We start from the raw sequence: 21,986 nt of genomic DNA, 5'->3' as shown, positions 1-21,986 counted from the left end.
AGGGAAAGGAATACAGGGACACGAATCTCTTGTTGTTGTTCAGTCGCACAGTCGAGTCTCTACCCAATAGCAAAAGAGACTCTCTTAGCCATTGAAAAGAAGGACCTTTTCTCATGTTGGCAGTCAGTGGGCCACAAACGCTGTCCAACGCATGCGAGAGACTGCTGTATGAGAAACCACTTACAGCGGTCAGGGCTTTGACCTGGTATTACATGGTATTGGCAGCCCCAGTTGGGTTTGTTGCTCCCCCAACAGTTTCTAATCTGGCCTTCTTTCCTATCTGTTGAACACTGCAAACTTCTCCAAAGTTTTCTCTGCATAATCTTTTTTTCTTTTTTTAATGAATGGCATCTTCCTTGGGGGGTCACTGAGCATGTGATGTTCCTTTGGAAATGCTTTCTGCTGCCTTCTGCGTTTTTCATAAGCATGATGCGTCCCCAGAGAGAGCTGAAGAGGCTTTAAACATTCACAAGGAAAACCTCTTAAACCCCTTCCTGTTCTTAATCCATTAACAAGTAACTTGCGCCTTGCTTGTGAACCTCAAGCTTCATTTAAGACTCCTCCGATGCAGTCCTAAACAGAGTTAGCACCCTTCTAAGTCCATTTGAGCCAAGGGGCCTAGAAAGGGGTTCACTCTGTTTGGGATCGCTTTGTTAATCCAACCACAGGGAAGCAATTTCTGGTGACGACTGGGCTTCTGCACGAACATTTGAATCGAACCTATATTTTTGCTCTCATTTCCCCTGCTCTTACTCCCGCGAGGTCATGACACTCTTCTTCTATCCCTTTTATCCCTACCTCAAGATAACGAAATGTTTTTCAAGATATGAAGAACCCAGATGTGTGTGTGTGTTTTTTTAAGGGAGAAAAACTCTCTTATACTGAGTCAGACTGTTGGCTCATCAGTATTGCCTGCTCTGATTGGCAGTGGCTCATCGGAGTCTCTGGCGAAGAAAAGTCTTTCCTGGCACCCACAACCTGAGTTCGCCAAAGAGATCCTCCCACCCTTACAGCACTAGAACTCAGGCTGCCTGCTAAAATGTATGTGCAGTGGACTCAGGGCAGACAAAAAGATCTTCAGACTTAGAATCATAGAATCATAGAGCTGGAAGGGATCTCCGCGGTCATCTAGTCCAACCCCCTGCACAGTGCAGGAAATTCACAAATACCCTCACATCCTCCAGGATCCCTGGCCAAACAGGCCTGGAGAAAATTGCTTCCTGACCCCAAAGTGGTGACTGGCATTTCCATGGGCATCTAACAAAGGGCCACGAGAGCAAAGCACTGATGCAACCCTTCTTGGAAAGGGACCATGGCTCAGTGGCAGAGTATCCCTGTGGTATGCAGAAGGTCCCAGGTTCAATCCCAGCATCTCCAGCTGAAAGGATCAGGTGGTAGGGGGTGTGGAAGACCTCTGCCTGAGAACCCTGGAGAGCCGCTGCCAGTCTGCATAGACAACAACAGCACTGACCTTAATGAGCCAATGGTCTGATAAGGCAGCGTTTTGTGTGTTTGTGTGTGTATTCTTATGGATTATTAATTTACAGAACTCATAATTAATTTAGGGAGCTCATTGCCACTGAATGTGGTGATGTTTACTACTTTAGCTGGCTTTGAAGGTCGCTAGTTGAAAAGTACGCAAACGGAGAGTGATTTCAGCAAAGCGTACTTTATTCTATCCGGAACAAGACAACTTTGGCCAACTCGCAGGCCGGCTTATATCCCCCGAGAAACCGCCACCCAAAACTCACCCCTACTTCCCTATAGGTTATTTACAGTGGCCGAGAGTCCCATAGGCTCTCGGCCGGGAACCTAGCCCCCTGATTGGAGCGGGTTAGGATCCGCATAGTTCATTGTCTCTTGAAGCCAAGCTCGATGTTTGTCTCTGGACGTGTCTGGATGTGTCTGGACTTGTCTGGACTGGATACATTACACTAGTTCTAGTAGGAGAGGACAGGTCTAGAAAAAGCTATGAGCCGCGATGGCTGAGTGACACTTCCGAGGCCATGTGTCTTTGAATGGCAACTGGTGTGTGTGGGGAAAACAAGGAGAGTCTTGCACATAAGGCTGGCTACTACTGGGATCAACATACTGGGCTGGAAGGATCTGTGGTTTTATCCAGCAGTGCTCTACATATGTTCCTTGGACAAGCCACACTCCCTCAGCGTAGGGTTGCCAAGCCCCTGCCTTCTGCTGGCGGGGGACTCCTGGCTCCTCCTCCTTGTAAATAAAGACGCTAGACTTGATGGCTCTTGAGTCTGATCCAGTAAGGTTCCTTTTATGCTGAGAAATAATTGCAGAAAAACATGCATAAATGTTTTACATTGACACATGTATATTCACATACACAGTCCCGGACTATTGCTGGTAGTCTAACCAGTAACTGTCTTACCATTTCTGGAAGAGATAGCCTTCACCTCTGTCATATGGACTGTTCTGAATGGCTGGTGGGATGAGAAGTGTGTGGGTGTGTGGTGGGGATCTTCCTCCCTTGCTACTCTCTGCTTCTCTTTTCCAGGGACTCCATCATTGTTTGTGGCATCAATTCTACCACGAGCATATTTGCCGGCTTTGTTATCTTTTCCATTGTGGGATTCATGGCTCACCTCACCAAGAAGTCAATATCAGAGCTGGCATCCTCAGGTAAACAGCCGCTGCCTTTGAAATGTGATCAGAATAGCTGGGATCCTGTGACTCGTATGAGTTCCATAGGAAGTCCTCATGGTGGCCATGAGGACTTTGAGTCAGAAGTGTGATGAGAGAGTCCTGCGCCTCCAAGCTGCCCAGTTCCGATCGCGACTGCAGCACACGGATGGAAGTGGCCCCATCCCTCCCCCTGCACCACCTTTTACGTCTTGAAATGGCTCCTGGGAGCAGCTGTTTACTCTGGTAGGGAAACTTATGCTTAGCCATTATTTCACATAAGTTCCCTGCTGGAGGACATTCTGGCTCCCTGGGGCCGTTTCAAGAAGTAAAAAACGGCAGTGGTGGATCGGCTGAAGCGGCCTCTCTCCACATGCCGCAGCTGTGATCAGAACCAGGCATCTGGGAAGCACCAGACTCCTATCACGTTTGTGTTACAAAATCCTCAGGGTGGTCCCAAGGATTTTGTATCAGGCGTATCGGCTCTTGTTTTCTTACTGGGTATGATGTTCATATTTTGCTGTTCTGCTTTTGAGGCACTGCATGTGCTATAGGTGGGCAGCTACACTGTGCACCCTAGCCCTGCCTTCAGACAAATGCAGATCTTCTGAAACCGTCCTGTTCATTTCAGAGATAGCACTAATGGCAAGCCTGTCTTTGCAACCTAGCATTGTGAAAAGTACGCAAACGGAGAGTGATTTCAGCAAAGCGTACTTTATTCTATGTGGAACAAGACAACTTTGGCCGGCTCGCAGGCCGGTTTATATCACCCGAGAAACCACCACCCAAAACACACCCCTACTTCCCTATAGGTTATTTACAGTGGCCGATAGTCCCATTGGCTCTCGGCCGGGAACCTAGCCCCCTGATTGGAGCGGGCTAGGATCCGCATAGTCCATTGTCTCTTGGAGCGAAGCTCGGCGTTTGTCTCTGGACTTGTCTGGACTTGTCTGGACTGGATACATTACACATTGCCAACCTCCGGGTGGTGGCTGGAGATCTCCTGGGATTACAACTGACCTCCAGGTGACAGAGATCAGTTCAGCTGGAGAAAATGGCTGCTTTGGAAGGTGGACTCGATGGCATTGGGATCCCTCCCCTCCCCAGACCCTGCTCTCGTCTGGCTCCACCCCCCCAAATCTCCAGGTATTTCCCAACCTGGAGCTGGCTACTCTGTTGCGACCTCCAGAGTTTAGACGTTTGCTTCTTTTTCAGAGAACTCAGATTTCACTAAGCTTTCTCTGCTCGCTACCACATTTGTGATGTTCCTTTCTGCGTTCCAGCAGAACGTCGGCATACTCCCCAGTCACAAACTGCAAGCTATTTTCAGAACTTAAAATGGCCCCCCAGAGATGGTGTTTCTCCCCTTTGGAGAAACAGAGAGGCAGCCTACCTCAGTGGCCAAGCACATGCAGAAGGTCGCAGGTTCAGTCCTCCTTATTTCCAACTAAAAGGGCAATAAGAAAGGGTAGGATGTCTCTTCCTGATATCCTGGACAGCCTGCGTCAGTCAGACTAGGACATTCTGCAATGTCAGGCAGTTTCGTATGTCCAGCATACAGGAAAGGGGTGTGTTTCCTCTATGGGGACCAATAGCAGCTCCAAGGTTGCAGACTGAACACACGGAACTGTCTTCTACTCAGTCAGATCTGGGTTGGGAAATATCTGGAGATTTTGTGGGTGGAGCCTGGGGAGGGTGGGGTTTGGGGAGGGGAGGAGCCTCAGCTGGGTATGACGCCAGAGAGGCCAGCTGACCCATGTCACCTGCCAGGTTGCCACCCTCCAGGTGGTGGCTGGAGATCTCCCGATATTACAATTGTTCTCCAGGGGACAGAGATCAGTTCACCTGGAGAAAATGGCTGCTTTGGATGTCGGACTTTATGGCATTGTACCCCAAAGCCTGCCCCCCTCAGGCTCCACCCCCCCAAAAAATCTCCAGGTATTTCCCAACCCAGAGCTGGCGACCCTAGTCACCTGGGACTCAGCTGTAATAGCGAGGGATCTCCAGGCGCCACCTGGAAGTTGGCAACCCTATCTCTGCTGGTATCATGTGCTCATTGTGGCAGTGGTGCTCTCAGGCCTCAGATTGAGGTCTTTCACATCTAGGGTTGCTTGCCAGGGTCGCCTGCTGATCCTGCTGGACTTCTGTGTTGCCCACTCTCATTCCAAGTGGCAATGGGGGAAGAATAAAGAACAAAAATTAGTGCCAGCCTCTGTGCCGGCACAACACTTCTGGGTACAACGCAGAACTGACCACGGCTGGCTCAAGGAACTGCTGGAAACTCTGTGTTTTTACCCACTGTCACTTCTGGGTCACATGCCGAAATCACAGCCCACCCACGTTTCTGCTCCCCACCCCTGTCTCTGGTTGCCAAGCTCAGCCTGACAACCAGAAGAAGAAGAAGAGTTGGATTTTTATACCCTGCTTTTCTCTACCCTAAGGAGTCTCAAATTGGCTTTCAATCGCCTCCCCTTCCTCTCCCCTCAACAGGTGCTTTGTCAGGTAGGTGGGGCTGAGAGCGTTCTGAGGGAACCGTGACTGGCCCAAGGTCACCCAGTAGGCTTCACGTGGAGGAAGAGTGGGGAATCAAACACAATTCTCCAAATTAGAGTCCGCTGCTCTTAACCACTACACCACACTGGCTGCTATCTGATCATTTGACCTGGAGAGTCTGGGGACTGAACCTGAGGCTTTTGGAATGCCAAGGAGGGGCTCTACCACTGAGCCACAACAATCTGAAATGAAGAAAATGGTGTGTGTGTGTGGGGGGGGAATTATGCCTCCCCAGCCCTTGCTGTGCCCTGAACTGAATCCTCCCCAACACTTACTTTAGCAATAGAAACTGTGTTGGACATCTGTTCACGGATCTTCCAGCATCTGAACATCCCAGGACAGGTTTAGTGAGTGGGTGGAGGTTTGCAGGCCTCTAGGTATCCCAGGCAATGTAAATATTTCTGTATTTGGACTTCTATCTCTCGGGCACAGGCAGGCAATATTTGAACATAAATAAATAAAACCCAATTGCAAATACTTGCTTTCAGATCAGGAGGAGATAGTAAGCGTATAAAAGAAATCTTGTCTGACAACCCAAAGAGTCTTATGAAATTTAAAGCATTCTTACAGGAAAAATAATGCATGAAAGGGTTTTTGTAAAATTGCATTAGACACAATACTAAAACGTCCTTATTCATTCTTTATTGAAAATTCTTGTTGTTATGCCAATAAAACCCATTGGAAAAGATACTGAAAGCTCACATTGGGGGGGGGGATTCATTTTATGCGTTGCTTCCCTTCATCTTATCACAAAAGGGCACACGTTTTCTTCAGGCTTCGTTGTGTATGAAAGGACACAGACGTACTCTTCCCTTCCCCCAAGGTCCCTTTCCAGTTGCATATTTTGCATGCCTTTCCCACATTCCTCTTCAGTGCAGTGGCATCCGGTGACAAATGTAAGGGCTACCAAGGTGGAATGCAGGGGTGTCGAGAGGGGGAGGCTAGGAGGGACGGTCACTCTGGGGCCCCGGGCATCTGGTTGAGTCACATCATATGATAGTTGGGTGGTTTATGAGAGGTAGAGCTGCCATCTCTGGGTTGGGAAATTCCTGGGGGTTTTCAGGGTGCAGCCCGGGGAGGGCAGGGTTTGGAGAGGGGAAGAACTTCAGCTGGGTATGATTCCACAGAGTCCACCTTCCAAAACAGTGTTTTCTCCAGGGGAGCTGATCTCTCTTGTCTAGAGATGAGTCGTAACTCCAGGAGATCTCCAAGCCCTACCTGGGGGCTGGCAAACTTAAGGGGCAGAGGGAAATGTTGTCTGCGGTAGGTTTGGACAGCTGTGCTGGCTTGAGGTATATACCAATGAAAAAAGAAAAAAGAACTGTGACAATTTAGCACTTGGTACTATATTCATAAATCATAATATACTTTCCCACATTCCTCTTCAGTGCAGTGGCATCCGGTGACAAATGTAAGGGCTACCAAGGTGGAATGCAGGGGTGTCGAGAGGGGGAGGCTAGGAGGGACGGTCACTCTGGGGCCCCGGGCATCTGGTTGAGTCACATCATACTGTTCATTCACTTTATCATAAAGCAATGCTTACAGCTATGTTCTTCAATGGCATATTTTCAATATGTTCAATGGTATATTTTCAATACGTCACCAAGAGAAATGAATTGTTGAAAGACAGTTTATGTACACATCCTTGTTCAGAAGAAGATCATTGTCAAAACGGCACACCATTCCGGAGACCACCGTCTACATTCACTATATATATTACTTTTTTTCTGTTATTGTATATTATGATTTATGAATATAGTACCAAGCGCTAAATTGTCACAGTTCTTTTTTCTTTTTTCATTGGTCTTATTACTGTGCCCATTCTTGTAACTATTCTCTGCATATTGAGGTATATACCAGCCTAAGAAGTAGTTTAAAGAGAAACTGGACTGTATTCTCATAATTTGTTAAGGGAAGTGAGACCATGCTTAATTTTTTTTTAAGACTGGGCTCATTCCAGGGGGTCATAAGAACATAAGAACATAAGAGATGCCAATGTTGGATCAGGCCAAAGGCCCATCCAGTCCAACACTCTGTATCACACAGTGGCCAGAAATACCAGTGCCATCAGGAGGTCCACCAGTGGGGCCAGGACATTAGAAGCCCTCCCACTGTTGACCCCCCCCCAAGCACCAAGATGACAGAGCATCACTTGCCCCAGAGTCCCTATCTATACCTTGTGGCTAATAGCCAATGATGGACCTCTGCTCCATATGCTTATCTAATTCCCTTTTGAAGCCGTCCATGCTTGTAGCTGCCACCACTTCCTGTGGAAGTGAATTCCAAGTGTTAATCACTCTTTGGCATCAGGCATAGATGGAAGGCCTTGCAGAAGAGTGAAGGGGTAGGCCACGGAAGGGGGAAGTCCCCGTACCAAGCTTGAGTGACCCTTCTCTGCATTACTTAATGTTCGTATCTGGTAAAGGTTTTATTTGAGTTATCACCCTTGCTGTTTCATGACTCCTTTGTTGACTGTATGGGTTGTTCATGTTGTTATTATTATATGCTGCATCACCCTTGCTGTTTCATGACTCCTTTGTCGGCTGTATAGGTTGGTTCACGTTATTATTATGAAGATGATGATGATGATCGTGTTATTTCTGAAGTTGCCTTGGAAATGATACTCACGGAAGGCAGGGCAGAGATGTTAAATGGATGCTGTTAAAAAAAGGAGAGGCTGGAACTTCCCAAGGCAGCATGACTCGAAAGAGATCTTGATTTCTGCTTGCTTGTTGAGAGGCAGGGGGGAAACGGGTTTGTGCCGCCCATTTACACTTCTGCCTGGCCCTAGCTCGATACCTTTGCTTGCACATTGGGACCTAGCCCAGTTATGTCTGCAAATCCAGCTGCCAGGTAAAGCCGTAACCGGTCCATGTATTTTGAATGACTGCAGGTCCCGGACTGGCCTTCCTCGCCTACCCACAGGTTGTCAGTCAGCTGCCCATGTCTCCTCTGTGGTCCATTCTGTTCTTCTCCATGTTAGTGATGCTGGGACTTGACAGCCAGGTAAGATGTTTGGAAAGCAACCTCTGGGAGAGGGACTCGAGGCAAGAACCAAAGACGCGCTTCCTTGTTTTTAATTCTCCTCTGGATGGGAGGTCTGTCACAATAGATTGCATTAAGTTCTTCCCTCACTTATAATAATCATTTTGCACAGATTTTGCAACAGTAGACATCTGGCACCCCTGGGAGAAGAGATGTGGGTGGATGGAGAAAAGAACAGATTTTAAAAACCCAGAATCCTTCAAATGCTGAGCTTGGAAACTAAAGCAAAACACTTAGAGACGAAATCCGAACAAAGTTCTCCTGTATATGGAAGAAAATGTTTTAAGACTGGAAATATAGTGGTGGGGGGGAGATGGAGCATTGTGTTACCTCTATGCATGTATGTGCTATCAAGTTGCATTCAACTTACGGTGACCCCAGCAAGGAGCTTTCAAGGCAAGTGAGAAGCAGAGGTGGTTGGCCATGGCCTTCCTCTGCAGAGTCCCTCAGAATCTCTGCAGAGTCTCCCATCCAAGTATCGACCCCACTTAGCTTCTGAGATCTCATGAAACCGGGCTGTACCATACCAATTCCACATCCCGGCATCTGGTTATATGTGTGTAAGTGTAAGTAAATCTGCAAGTGATTAAGCAGAGGTGGTTTGCCAGTTGCCTTCCTCCGCAAGGTCTTCCTGTGTGGTGTCCCGTCCATTTCCAACCCTTTTTAGCTTCTGAGATCTGATGACATCAGGCTACACCATACGATTCCACATCCCGGCCTTGGGCTATACCCATCCCCTTTCCTGGCCCTTCAGTCAAGGGGACCCTGCTAAACTTGTATATTACCTATCAAGTCTAAAAGTGCTGGGGCTGAATGCCAGTGATGCCTCCCTTAACCCAAATTTAATATTGGATGGGGAGGCCAACCTTGACTGTTTCACAAGGATCTGGGGCGGTGAAGGAGGAGGGGGAGATCGCAGAGCCAGCCTATACACCTGGCTCCTGTGCGTGTAACCCGGGAGCCTGGAAGAGGGAAGATCCCTGCACGTGATAACTGATGTGGAGAAGTCCTGCCTGTCAGAGTCTCGCAGCAATCAGTTCTCAACGGTGTCCCTTCAAAAAGGTTTAAGTTTATTGAGTACATTAAAGGCAAGTCATCTGTGCATACCTGCTGTGTCAGAACTAACTCTAAAGGCAGGAGGGGAATAGACATACAGGATCTGAAGTGAGGCCCCTGACGAAGTTGAGCCAGTCAAAGAAGCAACTGGAGCTCGCCTAAACTAACGGGTTCATATTCCCAGGGAAGCATCAGGAGAAAGGTACCAAGGTCAGAGACTCAGGCTATGAGATAAGATGCAGCACGGAGAAGTGAAGGTTAACATTCCAGCATAACAAGAAACACCCAATCAATCAATCAATCAATCAATAGACCTTTAATAGCATATACAACATTAAAATCAGAGAAAGTAAATAACACAAGCAGCTAAAAGTCTGAGATAATTATAAAATCATAAAACGGAGTTTCCCACGTTTTTCATTCTTATCACATCAACTAAAAAATTAACATTTCAGCATAACAAGAAACACTACATCAGTCGCCTCTCTCCCCACCACCTGCCTGCAATGGCAGCATAGCTGACACTGCCATCATGGTCCTGTTTTCCCTCCGCCCGTGGACTGTGTCTGGGCTTAGGGCAGCTGCAAAGGGCTGTTTATATATAATAATAATAATCAAGTGTCATCAAGTCACAACCAACTTATGGTGACCCCTCATGGGATTTTCAAGGCAAGCGATGAGCAGAGGTGGTTTGCCATGGCCTTCCTCTGCATAGCAACCCTCGTCTTCCTTAATGGTCTCCCATCCAAGTACCAACCAGGGCCAACCCTGCTTAGCTTCCAAGCTCTGGCCAGCTCACGCTAGTCGGGGCTGTTCTGGCTGCTATGGCTGTCAGTGGTGTTGGAGAGTGCCGTGAAGTCGCAGCCGGCTTACAGTGACCCTCATCTCAAAGCTAGAGACATTCAAAGGTGGTTTGCCATTGCCTGCCTCTGCATCACGACCTTTGCACTTCCTTAGTGGTCTCCCGTCTAAACTCTAAGCAGGGCCCTCCCTGCTTCGCTTCTGAGATCTGCCAAGATCGTGCTAGCCTGGGCTATCCAGGTCAGGGCAGCTGTTAGTAAGCAATGTAGAATAATGAAGGTTTTGGATGTTCTTCTCCTTGCTCTGGACAAGACTCTTTTTTTAAAAAAAGCGACATGAAGATGGATTTCGATAGGTCAGATTCAAAGGAATGAAACTGCCATTCCCTTCACAACCTGCAACCTGAAGCTATTGCTGTTCTACATGGTAGAGTCCGTGTTGACATGCGTGGATTTCAGGGCGGACTCAGTTCTTAGCATCCCCTGCAAAATAGATGTCTGGTGGTAGCTGATGCTGCAGAACATTTTTCTTTGCCTGAAACCCTGGAGAGCTGCTGTCAGTCAGGACACAGAGGTAGATGGATGAATGACTGGTATAAAGCAATAGAACAAAGTTTGAGTCCAGTGACACTTCGTGTGCATGCACATGAAAGCTTATGCCCCAAATTAAACTTTGTTGGTCTTAAAAGTGTTTTTTCTATTGCTTCAGGCCAGCACGGCTACCCACCTGGTATAAAGCAGTCAGACTGCGCATAGAACAGGAGTCACTGGGGTAGTGTGTGGGGGGGGTAGCTTTGAATTTCCTCCATTGTGCATGGGGTTGGACTAGATGAACCCTTGGGGTCCCTTCCAGCTCTGTTTCTGTGCTTCATGAGAAGACTGGTTTGATGTAGCCAGTTTGGTGTAGTGGTTAAGTGTGTGGACTCTAATCTGGGAGAACTGGGTTTGATTCCCCACTGGTCCTTTTGTACCTGCTGGATGACCTTGGGCTAGCCATAGTTCTGGCAGAGCTGTTCTTGAAAAAGAGCAGTTTCTGTCAGAGCTCTCTCTGCCCCACCTACCTCACAGGGTGTCTGTTGTGGGGAGGGGAAGGGAAAGGAGATTGTAAGCCGCTCTGAGACTCCTTTGGGTAGTGAAGGGTGGGGTATAAATCCAATCTCTTCTCTTCTTCTTCTTCTTCTTCTTCATACAGTCTGTTAGGAAAGAAGGCATGAAAATTATAATGATGCAAACCACATCTCAGAGCTGCAGTAGAATCATGTGATTCAGCTGTTCCTGTATTGTACTCTGTGTGCATAGGTAACTTTTTATTGCTCTTCTAGAGCAGGGAGAAAACTCCTTGTGTGTAGACCATTAGCAGAACAGGCCAGTCTAAAACCCATCTACCAAATACACTACTTTTCTATATGCGGAGGACATTTTTTTCTATAGAAAGGGAGATTTCTGAATGCAATTTATTGCCAGAAGTTTGAATGTATAATCCGGGGGGGGGGGGGGGGACTGCACAGTGAGCTTTTCCTGCATAGGTAGACCAGCTTATTTGAACTGATGAAAAAATTCCCTTCACTATCAACATATTGCAACCAAGCTTTTAAAGCAGAAAAGTCCATTTTTCCTTTCTGCGACACTCACTCATTGCAGTGTCTTGGATATTTATAATTGATTACTCAGAGGTTTAGATCTTACCTGGTTCTTAGGTCAAAGAACTTTTTTTAAAAAATGGCACAAATGCTAACTCAACAACTCCATCATTCATTATTTCTTTTATGCCTCCTAAACAGCTTTTAAAAAGCAGTTCATTTACCCAGAGTGCATTTTCTCAAGGTGGCTGGAAGATAATTCTAAACTGACGGCTTTCTCTACTCTATCAGACACTCCTGAAATTAATTACTTTTAGTGTTGCTTCTTAATAAACTTGCACACAGAAGTGCCCCAGAGGGACCATGGTGTTCAAGCAAGCTTTGAAGAGCAACATCTGAGAGCTGTCTGTAGTCTCCTCATCAAGCATCCAGTATTACATATGTCACAAAAGTCTTACAAAGGAAGACTCTTTTGGGTTAAGAATTTGGTGGTGTTCTCCTGACAAACAGCTCACAAATCAAACTGTGGCTTGCAGGGTGGGGGATGACAATGACAAGATGCAGTGCAAATATTTTTTTGTTAAATAAACAAATAGTCACAATAAATGTAGTGCAGATTATATGGGCAGACTGTTTTTTAATTCCCAGGGAAATTTTGTGGTGGGCCACTCCATCTTTGGAAGTTTTTAGATGGCCATCAGACAGCAATTCAGATTCTATAAATTTAGGCAGATTGTGAGAGGGAGGGCAGGAAGAGATGAGCCAGTGCTCGGCTCTTGTGTGACCCTTTCTCATACGACCAGGGTAATGCTGATCACCACATTGGGGTCAGGAAGAAATTTTCTTCCAGGTCAGATTGGGCATAGAGCAGGGGTCACTGGGGAGTGTGTACAAGGGGTTGCCAGGTCCTTACCACATTACAGCGGGGGGCTCCATTCTTCTGGTTACTACGGAGTTTCCCCCAAAATGCTAGAGCATTCCCCATGCTATGTGCTGTGCAGGATGACGTCACCTCCAGGTGACGTCATCACACCAGGCATGTCGGGAGCAGACGGGACTACCCCGGGGGTAAGGCTCCCCCACCAGCCATCCGGGCAGTGGTGGATTGGGGCCCCCAGAAGCTGTGGAAGCCCCGCTCCATCAGGGGGAGGGCAATGCTAATGACCCTTGAGTTCCCGTCCAGCTCCATGTATTATGTTCTGTGTTCTAGAGGGTTCCTGAAGGCCATGTGCAATCAAAGGCAAACATTAGCAACTCTGCCGGCACCTGAGGTCCCCCTGGCTCAGTCAGTTCATCAGCCATTGTACTCAGGGTTATCTCATCAAATGCCCCCTCCTGCACTGCCACCAGTTTGTGGGAGCATGCCGTGGTTGAGTTAACGCCCATGGTAGGGCACTGCTGAACGGAGAGCCAAACTAGATGGAACAGCGTCCCCAAGTCCACCATGGGGACACCTCCACGGTACCATTTGAAGGATGAAACTCCCTCTGTTTGCAAATGCCATGGGGGCCCCCAGGCCTGATTGGGACAGCGGTAGTGGAGCTTGTTCCCTCCATTGGTGGGCTCTTTTCAAGACTCTCAATGCCAGAGGTTTGGGACCTTGAAAATGGTGTGTGGAGGGGGGGATAGGAGGCCCCCCCATACCTTGATCCCTATCAGGATTGGCTCCCATGGCATTTGTAGACATAAGAAATTTCATCCTCAGAATGGCAGAGAAGACCCCCATGGTGGACTCAGGTACTTTATCACATCTACTTTGGTACTCCATGGCTCTGTAGGTCTAGTTTGTAGTGCTACAAGAACTGCTCAGCCTGGCTTGTCCCAGGGCCATTTTAGCTTCCCAGTCCACCCCTAGTGGACTATATGCAGTGTTTGGGAGGGCACTGTAGTTTAATGGTTATAGTGTCATATTAGTCCTGTGTTCAATCCCATTGGGGGACCCTCAGCCAATCATTTTCTCCCAGCCTAGCCTATCTTATTTTGAGGATGGAAAAGGAGGGAGGGTACCACGTGTGCTAACGTGAGCCGCAGCTGAATAAATTGTAACAACACACACAATAAGGGCTGGTTCTCTAAAGTGACTTGCTGACTGTGTATCAGGGGATGACTTGCACGTGTGAATTTAATTCCTTACACATTCTCCCTCCGGAGAGGCCAAAGCGGCATACCTTCCTAACCCACCTCTGCTTTTAACAACCCTACGAGGCAGTTCATCTGGAGAGTGAATAGTCCAAATTCATCTAGTAATGAATGAACATTCACAGAACACACATCCCAGGCAGAATTCTTATGACAGCCTGGAGTCAGTTCGCACACAGAAGAAGAAGACGGAGGAGGAGTTGTGGTTGTTGGTGGTTGCTGGTGGTTGCTGTGGTTGTTATACCCCAGCCTTCACTACCTGAAGGAGTCTCAGAGCGGCTTACAATCACCTTCCCTTCCTCTCCCCCCAACAGACACCCTGTGAGGTCGGTGGAGCTGAGAGAGCTCTGAGAGAACTGTGACTGACCCAAGGCCACCCAGCTGGCTTCATGTGGAGAACTGGGGAATCAAACCCAGTCCCCCAGATTAGAGTCCACTGCTCTTACCCACTACACCAAACTGGCTCTTAGACACAGACACATGAAGCTGCTTTATACTCATTCAGACCACTGGTCCATTACCTACTCAGACTGGCAGCAGCTCTCCAGGGTGTCAGGCAGAGGTCTTTCACGTCCCCTGCTGCCAGATCTTTTTACCTGGAGATGCTAAGGAGTGAACCTGGGACCTTCTGCATGCCAAGCAGATGTTCTACTACTGAACTACTGCCCCTCCAGGGAGTCATCCACTTCTGGGTAATACAGTGATGTAGATGTTCTCGTGAACTTGGGGCGGGGGGGTGGCTTGGCTCAGTGGTAGAACAGCTGCTTTGCATGGAGCTTCAATCCACGGCAACTCCAGTTTAAAAAGAATCAGGTTGTGGGTGACATGAAAGACCTCTGCATTATCCTTGTTAGCCGGATCCATATTGCACTGCTGCTTGACTATGGGGGAACCTTGCCAACTTGTTTTTGCATAGGTTGTTTATTAAGTCAGCAGAATCCATGTCTAGTTAGTGGTATTTCTCCCCATCCCTGAAAGAAAGGGAAACTGCGGAATGGAATTAAGCCTTACTGACTGAATGAACACATTTTACTCTTTGGTTTTGTAATGACAGATGTCCCTTAGGCAAACCAGATGCAGGACTATATTGGAAAAATAGTCGATGCCAGCGGTGAGATGAAAAATGTCCAGGGGGTATGTGGGTAAAAAGGGATAGCAGTGCAAACAGGGAAGTTACCGATGATCTCTTTCCTCCTGCAGTTTTGCACTGTGGAAGGCCTCATCACAGCCCTGATGGATGAGTTCCCACATTTGCTCCGAGCGAGGAAGAAAATCTTTATTGCTGTGGTCTGTTTTATCTCCTACCTCATTGGATTGTCCAACATCACCCAGGTAAACCCGATCTCCGTATTTCCTGTCTCCACCAGGTTACTGCCACAATATCCAAAGCCCATTATTATTATTAGATACACAGAGACCAAAAACCCCACCCAAGAGGCTTACAGTCTAAAGCAGGCAAAGGGAGAAAAATCAGAAGAAGGGAGGGGAAGGGCAAGCGTATCAAGGAATGTCTGTAGGCAACGGCAATTGCCTGTCCTTGTAATTTGGTTACGGTTGGAAAGGAGAATTAAAGGTTTAAGCTAAAGGCCTGGAGGGAAAGATGGGTAAAAAGCTTTTTATTGGTATCTTTCTGTCCATCTCAGCATATATAATTACAGCACAGAAAGCCTGGAGATTCCCATATGAGACATCAAATTTCTTAAGAGCTCTGCTGCTGGCTACTGCCTAGCGATGGATTTGGTCTTCACATGAAATGTTGCTAAATGACCGTAAACACCTCTCTCTTTTCTGAATCCCGATATTCCAAGTTATCTAAATTCAGTGTGCATCTTCCGCTAGTCCTCTGTTATCATGGACTGGAGAGACACATGTCATCCGGTTGGAACTTGACTACAAAGAGCCTCAAGGGAACAGGCCCATGTCACTGGGGTACCTTGTTCATGTCCCCTGGTGACTGTGAATCATTTCACTCTCAGTGGTTTCCTGTGTGTCTATGCGCCATCATGTAGGCCATGTGCAGTCATCTATTTTTGGCAGATGAAAATACATTAGAACATAGGAGAACATAAGAGAAGCCAATGTTGGATCAGGCCAATGGCCCATCCAGCCCAGCACTCTGTCACACAGTGGCCAAAAATACCAGGTGCCCCCAGGAGGTCCAGCAGTGGGGCCAAGACACTAGAAGCCCTTCCACTGTTGCCCCCCCCCCCAAGCACCAAGAATACAGAGCGCCCCTTGCCCCAGACTGAGAGTTCCTATCTATACCTTGTGAACTAGGATTACCACCTGCAGTGCTCCAAAATGAAGAATGCAGTTTGGGAACCGTAAGAAAATGAAATTTATGCATTTAAAGATTTATACACCACCTTTCCTTGTGGTTTAAAGTGGCTTACAGTAATATTTTAAAATTCCAGATTAAAATATCAAACCCCAAATCTCCCCTTCCCTTAAAAGATGCCTACCAGTTGGAACCCCCTCAAAAGCCCTGGCAAACAGGCAGGCCCCTCAGGACTTCTAGGAGACCTCCAAGGAGAGCCCCCCACCTCTTCAGGGTAGGGTTGCCAGCTCTAGACTGGGACACTCCTGGAGATTTGGGGGTGGAGCCTGGGGAGGACAGGGGCCTCAGTGGGGTACGATGCCCATAGACTCCATCCTACAGAGCAGCCATTTTCTCCAGGGGAGATGATCTCTGTAGTCTGGAGATGAGCTGGAATTCCAGCGGGTCCCGTGGTCCCACCTGGAGTCTGACATCCCTTGTAGGGAGACCATTCCACAAAACAGGAGCAACCATGGAAAAGGCCCAGGTGGGACAGCCAACAGGTGCCTGACTTCTTGTATGTGTTGGGACATCGCCAATGCTTTATAGTGTGAATGCACCATCCCTGAACTGTATTAAATCAAAAATGCTTTTTGAAGTAACGGTGCATCTCTTCTTTTCCACAAGTGTTCAAGGGACTGAAGTCAAACCAGATTGCATTTCAGAGGAGAGGACATTGTTGGGGTGGGAGTGTTTTGGCAGATCTTGCTGTGTGTTACGTCGGCTGTGCTTTTTTTACAATTTTTATTTTATGGAGGCTTATGTTTTGTGTCCTTGCAACTTTGCGCACTGTTAGCTGTCTGGAGTCTAAGGAAATAAGATGGGTTATGAATATTGTGGATAAATACATAAACATTGTATGTACTCTTCATATTTGAAAGTGTACTTAAATTGGGTTGGGTCCAGGCTCAATTTTTCCAAAGGCAGAATGGAACCTTCCTGCCTCCCCGCTCCGACCCCCTGACCTTCTTAAAAATCAAGACACTTCATTTACATTATTGTTGACCTAAAATGTTATTCTATTTGTATTGTTGGCACTTTACCTGGTGCCCCCAGGAGGTCCAGCAGTGGGGCCAGGACACTAGAAGCCCTCCCACTGTTGCCCCCCCCTCCCACTTCCTGCCTCCCCGCTCCTACCCCCTGACCTTCTCAAAAATCAAGATACTTCATTTACATTATTGTTGACCTAAAACGTTATTCTATTTGTATTGTTGGCACTTTATTCAAAAATAATACAGTATATATTTTGATTATTATTGTTGTTGTTTGTTTAATTCTTCCGCACGGTGTTGTTGTTTTCTATTGTCGATATTGTATCCACCATAGTCCCTGTTCTTGGATTGCCTTTACATTTTTCCAAAGGCAGAATGGGACTTTTCTGCCTCCCCCCTCCTCCTGCAGCTCCCCAACACCCCCGGGGGGGGGGGGTGGAAATGGCCAGTTGAGCCTGGATCTAACCCGATGTGTTTTTCCTGAATGCAAAAATGTCTCCTCTAAAGGCACATCTAAATTTTGGATGTGGTTGAAACTCAGACCTCTGCTAATTAGAGAGAGATTGTATATGAAGACCAAGAAATGTTTTTTAGGCTGGGAGTGATAACCAAATGCAGCAAGCATCAATTTCCTACCACAAGCTGTAGAAGAGAGCCCCATGGTGAAGACAATCGAGAGAAGAAAACTGAAGTTTGCCGGCAGTCCCCTTGTACTTACATTGCTTAAATCCCACTCACTTTTACGGGATTTTGTCCTGAACTACCAACCCAATCTGACCTCTTCAAACTCCTTTTACCCAACCCCCCCCAATCAGATGTCTATTATGAATTCACAGTGAAATCAGTCATGGCAATCAAACAGAAACCTTATCAGCAAGATGTCTCTCTCCGAATTCTCTGCACCCTCCCCAAACTGCAGTTCCAAGGTCCTTTGTGGGAAGCCAGAGCAATTAAACCAGCATAAAATGGATATAATTTCATAGCGCAGATATGCCTGCTGTCAACCTGCTTATGAGACGATATTTCAGAGCTCTCCTCTGCTCCGTGCCGAGCTCTCTTTTAATGGGATTTTCTATCTTCATTTGCCTTGATGCTCTCTAACTGCATTAAGGCCTTGCATTCTGTCCCCTCAGGGTGGCATCTATGTTTTCAAGCTGTTTGATTATTACTCTGCCAGCGGCATGTGTCTCCTCTTCCTGGTCTTTTTTGAGACTATCTCCATTTCCTGGTGTTATGGTAAGTACAACTGATCTGTGGCCCGTTTTTGTAAACATTCCGTCTTGGCTGGATTGGATTCCCATGGGCACTTGGGGATAGTCCGTCAGAGCTCCCGCTAAAGTGAACCGTGACCCAAAGGGGTCAAGATTTCCTTCCTGGTTTCTATAGAATTAGGGTGGCCAGCTCCAGGTTGGGAAATACCTGGAGATTTTAGGGGTGGAGCCTGGTAAGGGTGGGGTTTGAGGAGGGGAGGGACTTCAATGGGGTATAATGCCATAGACCAGAGGCGTTGAACTCATTTGTTACAAGGGCTGGATCTGACATAAATGTCTTTTTGGCGAGCTGGGCCACGTGTGCCATAAAATGTAACGCCAGGTACCAGAGATATAAGAGCCCTGTATTGGCCGGTTCTTGCCCATGGGCCATATGTTTGACACCCTGGCTATAGACTCCACCTTCCAAAGTCGCCATCTTCTCCAGGCGAACTGATCTCTGTCACCTGGAGATCAGTTGTAATCCCAGGAGATCTCCAGACACCACCTGGAGGTTGGCTACCATATACAAAATTGAGAATGGCTTTGGCAGACCTCTCAGGTGTCCAACCCAGAACTTCCTTGGTCAACCATACCAGTGAATCAGTAGCCTTTTGTCCTCTCCCTTCATATCCCAAGGCCTCAGTAACTATTTCTGGCCCGTGCTGGGTCTGGGGCAGAAAGGGCAGGTAGCAGTGCAAAAAAGGGCTTCCAGACTGTTTAACAGATACTTATCATTCCAGGTGTGAACAAATTTTATAACAACATTGAAGAGATGGTCGGTTATAAACCCTGCAGTTGGTGGAAGATCTGCTGGGTCGTCTTCACGCCTCTCGTCTGCCTGGTAAGCAGTTAAGGATGAAGCCACCGTCAGAATGGCTTTGAAGAGATTTCACTGGCAAGCAGAGCATGACAGAAACAGCCAATCACTTGTTATCGTCTCAGCATTGTGTAGACAGAGGGAGGCTGCCTCCAAATACGGGACTTCCCTTCTGGGGCCCCCAAAGGGGGGGGACACACTAGGTGTTTAAAAGCCTGGGGCCCCAGATGTTCCTAATTATCCATGGAGTTGGGCAGAGTGCTGCGGGGGGGGGGGACAGTATTGGTATGCCTGTTGTTATCAAGGATCTTGTTTCTGCTCCTTCTGAATGAGGTACTGGTGGGAATCTTTGTTTTGAGTTCCATCGCTGGCAGCCTTCTGGGCAGTCCAGATTTCACTTTTGGCTATTGTGTCTAGTAGCCACTGAAATCTATGGACTTGTTAAATGAACTGAATGAGTTGTGGTTGAAGGAAAGTAGGTGTCTAGAGTGGAAAAGAGTGTGTGGCTGGGTTAAGGGCAGTGGAGAAGTCATATTGAGAGACTGCAGAAGAAAGGCTAGTCTCTCTGAATAAATCTGCTTTTTGTACATGGATATTTTGGGCTGCAGTTTTGCCTTTTCCTCTCTCTCTCTCTCTGTCTGTCTAGGGGGTCTTCTTCTTCAGTGTGTTTCAAATGACTCCTCTGAAAATGGGGAAATACGTCTATCCTGCATGGGGTCAAGGCATTGGCTGGCTCATGGCCTTCTCCTCCATGGTCTTGATTCCAGGATATATGTTGTACTTTTTCTTTACTGCAAAGGGAACTATCAAACAGGTAAGAGCATCTCAACAACTTCTTCCTGTCATAGCACAGGTGTGAAAAGCAATCGTGTCACCCAGACGGTGACTAAAATGCCAAGAGTGGAAACACGCAATCAACAGATGTATGAGAAGTTCTCTATTGCTAGATGAGATCCTTTAAGAAGGCACTCTTGGGGATTTTGAAATGTCTGAAAACTCATAATTGGCGATAATGTTATGCACTCCCCCTTTATCCAAGTGGTCTTTGTCTCATTCCCCTAGTCTCCCCCCCTGCCCCCGGTAGTCCCTTGTGACCACAAGGAAGTTGATTTCTGGGGTCAAGAGCTCCACACGGACCAATAGCCATTCAAGTTGGAGAACTGCTCTGTCCTTCTTCCATGCGGAAGACAGGAGGGTGTCATTTCACCTCTTTCCTCTGCCTCAGTGTATCCCCCCCAACCCATATTATTCTATGATGGCTGCATGACCCCAGGAGTCAATTTCCCTTGCATTGGAAGGGGGCTGCTGAGGGGGCTGGGGAACGTGGCAAGGTTCTGGGCTGCTTGTGTTGACAAATTGTTGGATCAAACCCAATGTGTATTTTATCTCCATTGATCCTTTTCATATTCTGAAAACTATCCTTGAGGTTCTTTTCTGATTTTGACAAGGCCTTGGCATTTTCCAATCAAGAGTCCTTCCTACTTTGTAGATTTGATGGTCCAGGGGGATTGTTTAGGGTACAATTGTCTGACCTACGGACGACTAGTTATAGATGTCTACAACTCAATGGGCAATGGTAAAGGTTCACCAGAGTGTTCAAAGTCTGACCATCGGAGTGCCCTAGAGTACAGAATGCCAAATGGTAGCAACAAAATCCAAAGGAATTTTAACTGAAGGACATTGGCAAAGTATGTTCAGGCTATGCATTCTGTGCTTCTAAGATTATAATATGCAACTGTGACATTTAAGAACATAAGAACATAAGAGAAGCCAATGTTGGATCAGGCCAATGACCCATCCAGTCCAACATTCTGTCACACAGTGGCCAAAAATACCAGGTGCCATCAGGAGGTCCATCAGTGGGGCCAGGACACTAGAAGCCCTCCCACTGTTGCCCCCCCCAGCACCAAAAATACAGAGCATCACTTGCCCTAGACTGAGAGTTCCTATCTATACCTTGTGGCTAATAGCCACTGATGGACCTCTGCTCCATATGTTTATCCAATTCCCTCTTGAAGCCGTCCATGCTTGTAGCCGCCACCACCTCCTGTGGCAGTGAATTCCATGTGTTAATCAAACTTTGGGTGAAGAAGGTCTTCCTTTTATCTGTTCTAACCCGACCGTTCAGCAATTTCATTGAGTGCCCACGAGTTCTTGCATTGTGAGATGCTTGGATGGGAAACCACCAAGGAAGACTGAGGTTGCTATATGGAAGAAGACAATTGCAAACCATTTCTGCCTGGAATGCCCCATGGATGGAGTTGCCATGAGTTACAAGAGATATTGTGAGAAATATACTGAATGCAGAGTTCCTCATTCTGAGATCCAGCTTGTGAGCTTTTTATTGTCTTTGAAAGCCAAGTGTCTAGTCCACAAGATTTCGAAATCCCTGCAGTCACCATGGGGCTGTATGGGACTTCTAGTGGTCAGGGGACTGCAGTGTTCTATGTAGCTTTTCACTCCTCCCTTTAAAGAATAAATCAGACAAAAACTAGTTAATATGTGCGTGCACTTGCTTAATTTGCATTGAACATGCCATCAAGTCACAACCAACTTGTGGCAACTCCATCGGGGCATTCCAGGCAAGAGACAAGCGTCACAACCAACTTCATAAGAACATAAGAACATAAGAACATAAGAGATGCCAATGTTGCATGAGGCCAAAGGCCCATCCAGTCCAACACTCTGTATCACACAGTGGCCAGAAATACCAGTGCCATCAGGAGGTCCACCAGTGGGGCCAGGACATTAGAAGCCCTCCCACTGTTGACCCCCCCCAAGCACCAAGATG

General features: G+C 47.3%; 1 protein-coding gene across 1 annotated transcript in view; it reads left to right on the top strand.

Moving 5' to 3' along the window:
- The window catches only part of LOC107120217 (sodium- and chloride-dependent GABA transporter 1-like), a 67,871-nt gene that overhangs the window by 26,894 nt on the left and 18,991 nt on the right, over window positions 1-21,986 (top strand). The window contains exons 8-13 of the mRNA XM_015422862.1: window positions 2,519-2,643; window positions 8,090-8,202; window positions 15,017-15,148; window positions 18,259-18,361; window positions 19,119-19,219; window positions 19,842-20,009. Of these exons, the coding sequence (XP_015278348.1) occupies window positions 2,519-2,643; window positions 8,090-8,202; window positions 15,017-15,148; window positions 18,259-18,361; window positions 19,119-19,219; window positions 19,842-20,009 (742 nt within the window). The remainder of the gene's footprint in view (window positions 1-2,518; window positions 2,644-8,089; window positions 8,203-15,016; window positions 15,149-18,258; window positions 18,362-19,118; window positions 19,220-19,841; window positions 20,010-21,986) is intronic.

Source organism: Gekko japonicus, unplaced genomic scaffold (assembly GCF_001447785.1).
Source record: "Gekko japonicus isolate JY-2015 unplaced genomic scaffold, Gekko_japonicus_V1.1 scaffold1229, whole genome shotgun sequence".
Lineage (NCBI taxonomy): Eukaryota > Metazoa > Chordata > Lepidosauria > Squamata > Gekkonidae > Gekko > Gekko japonicus.
This window is presented reverse-complemented; position numbering and strand designations above follow the sequence as displayed.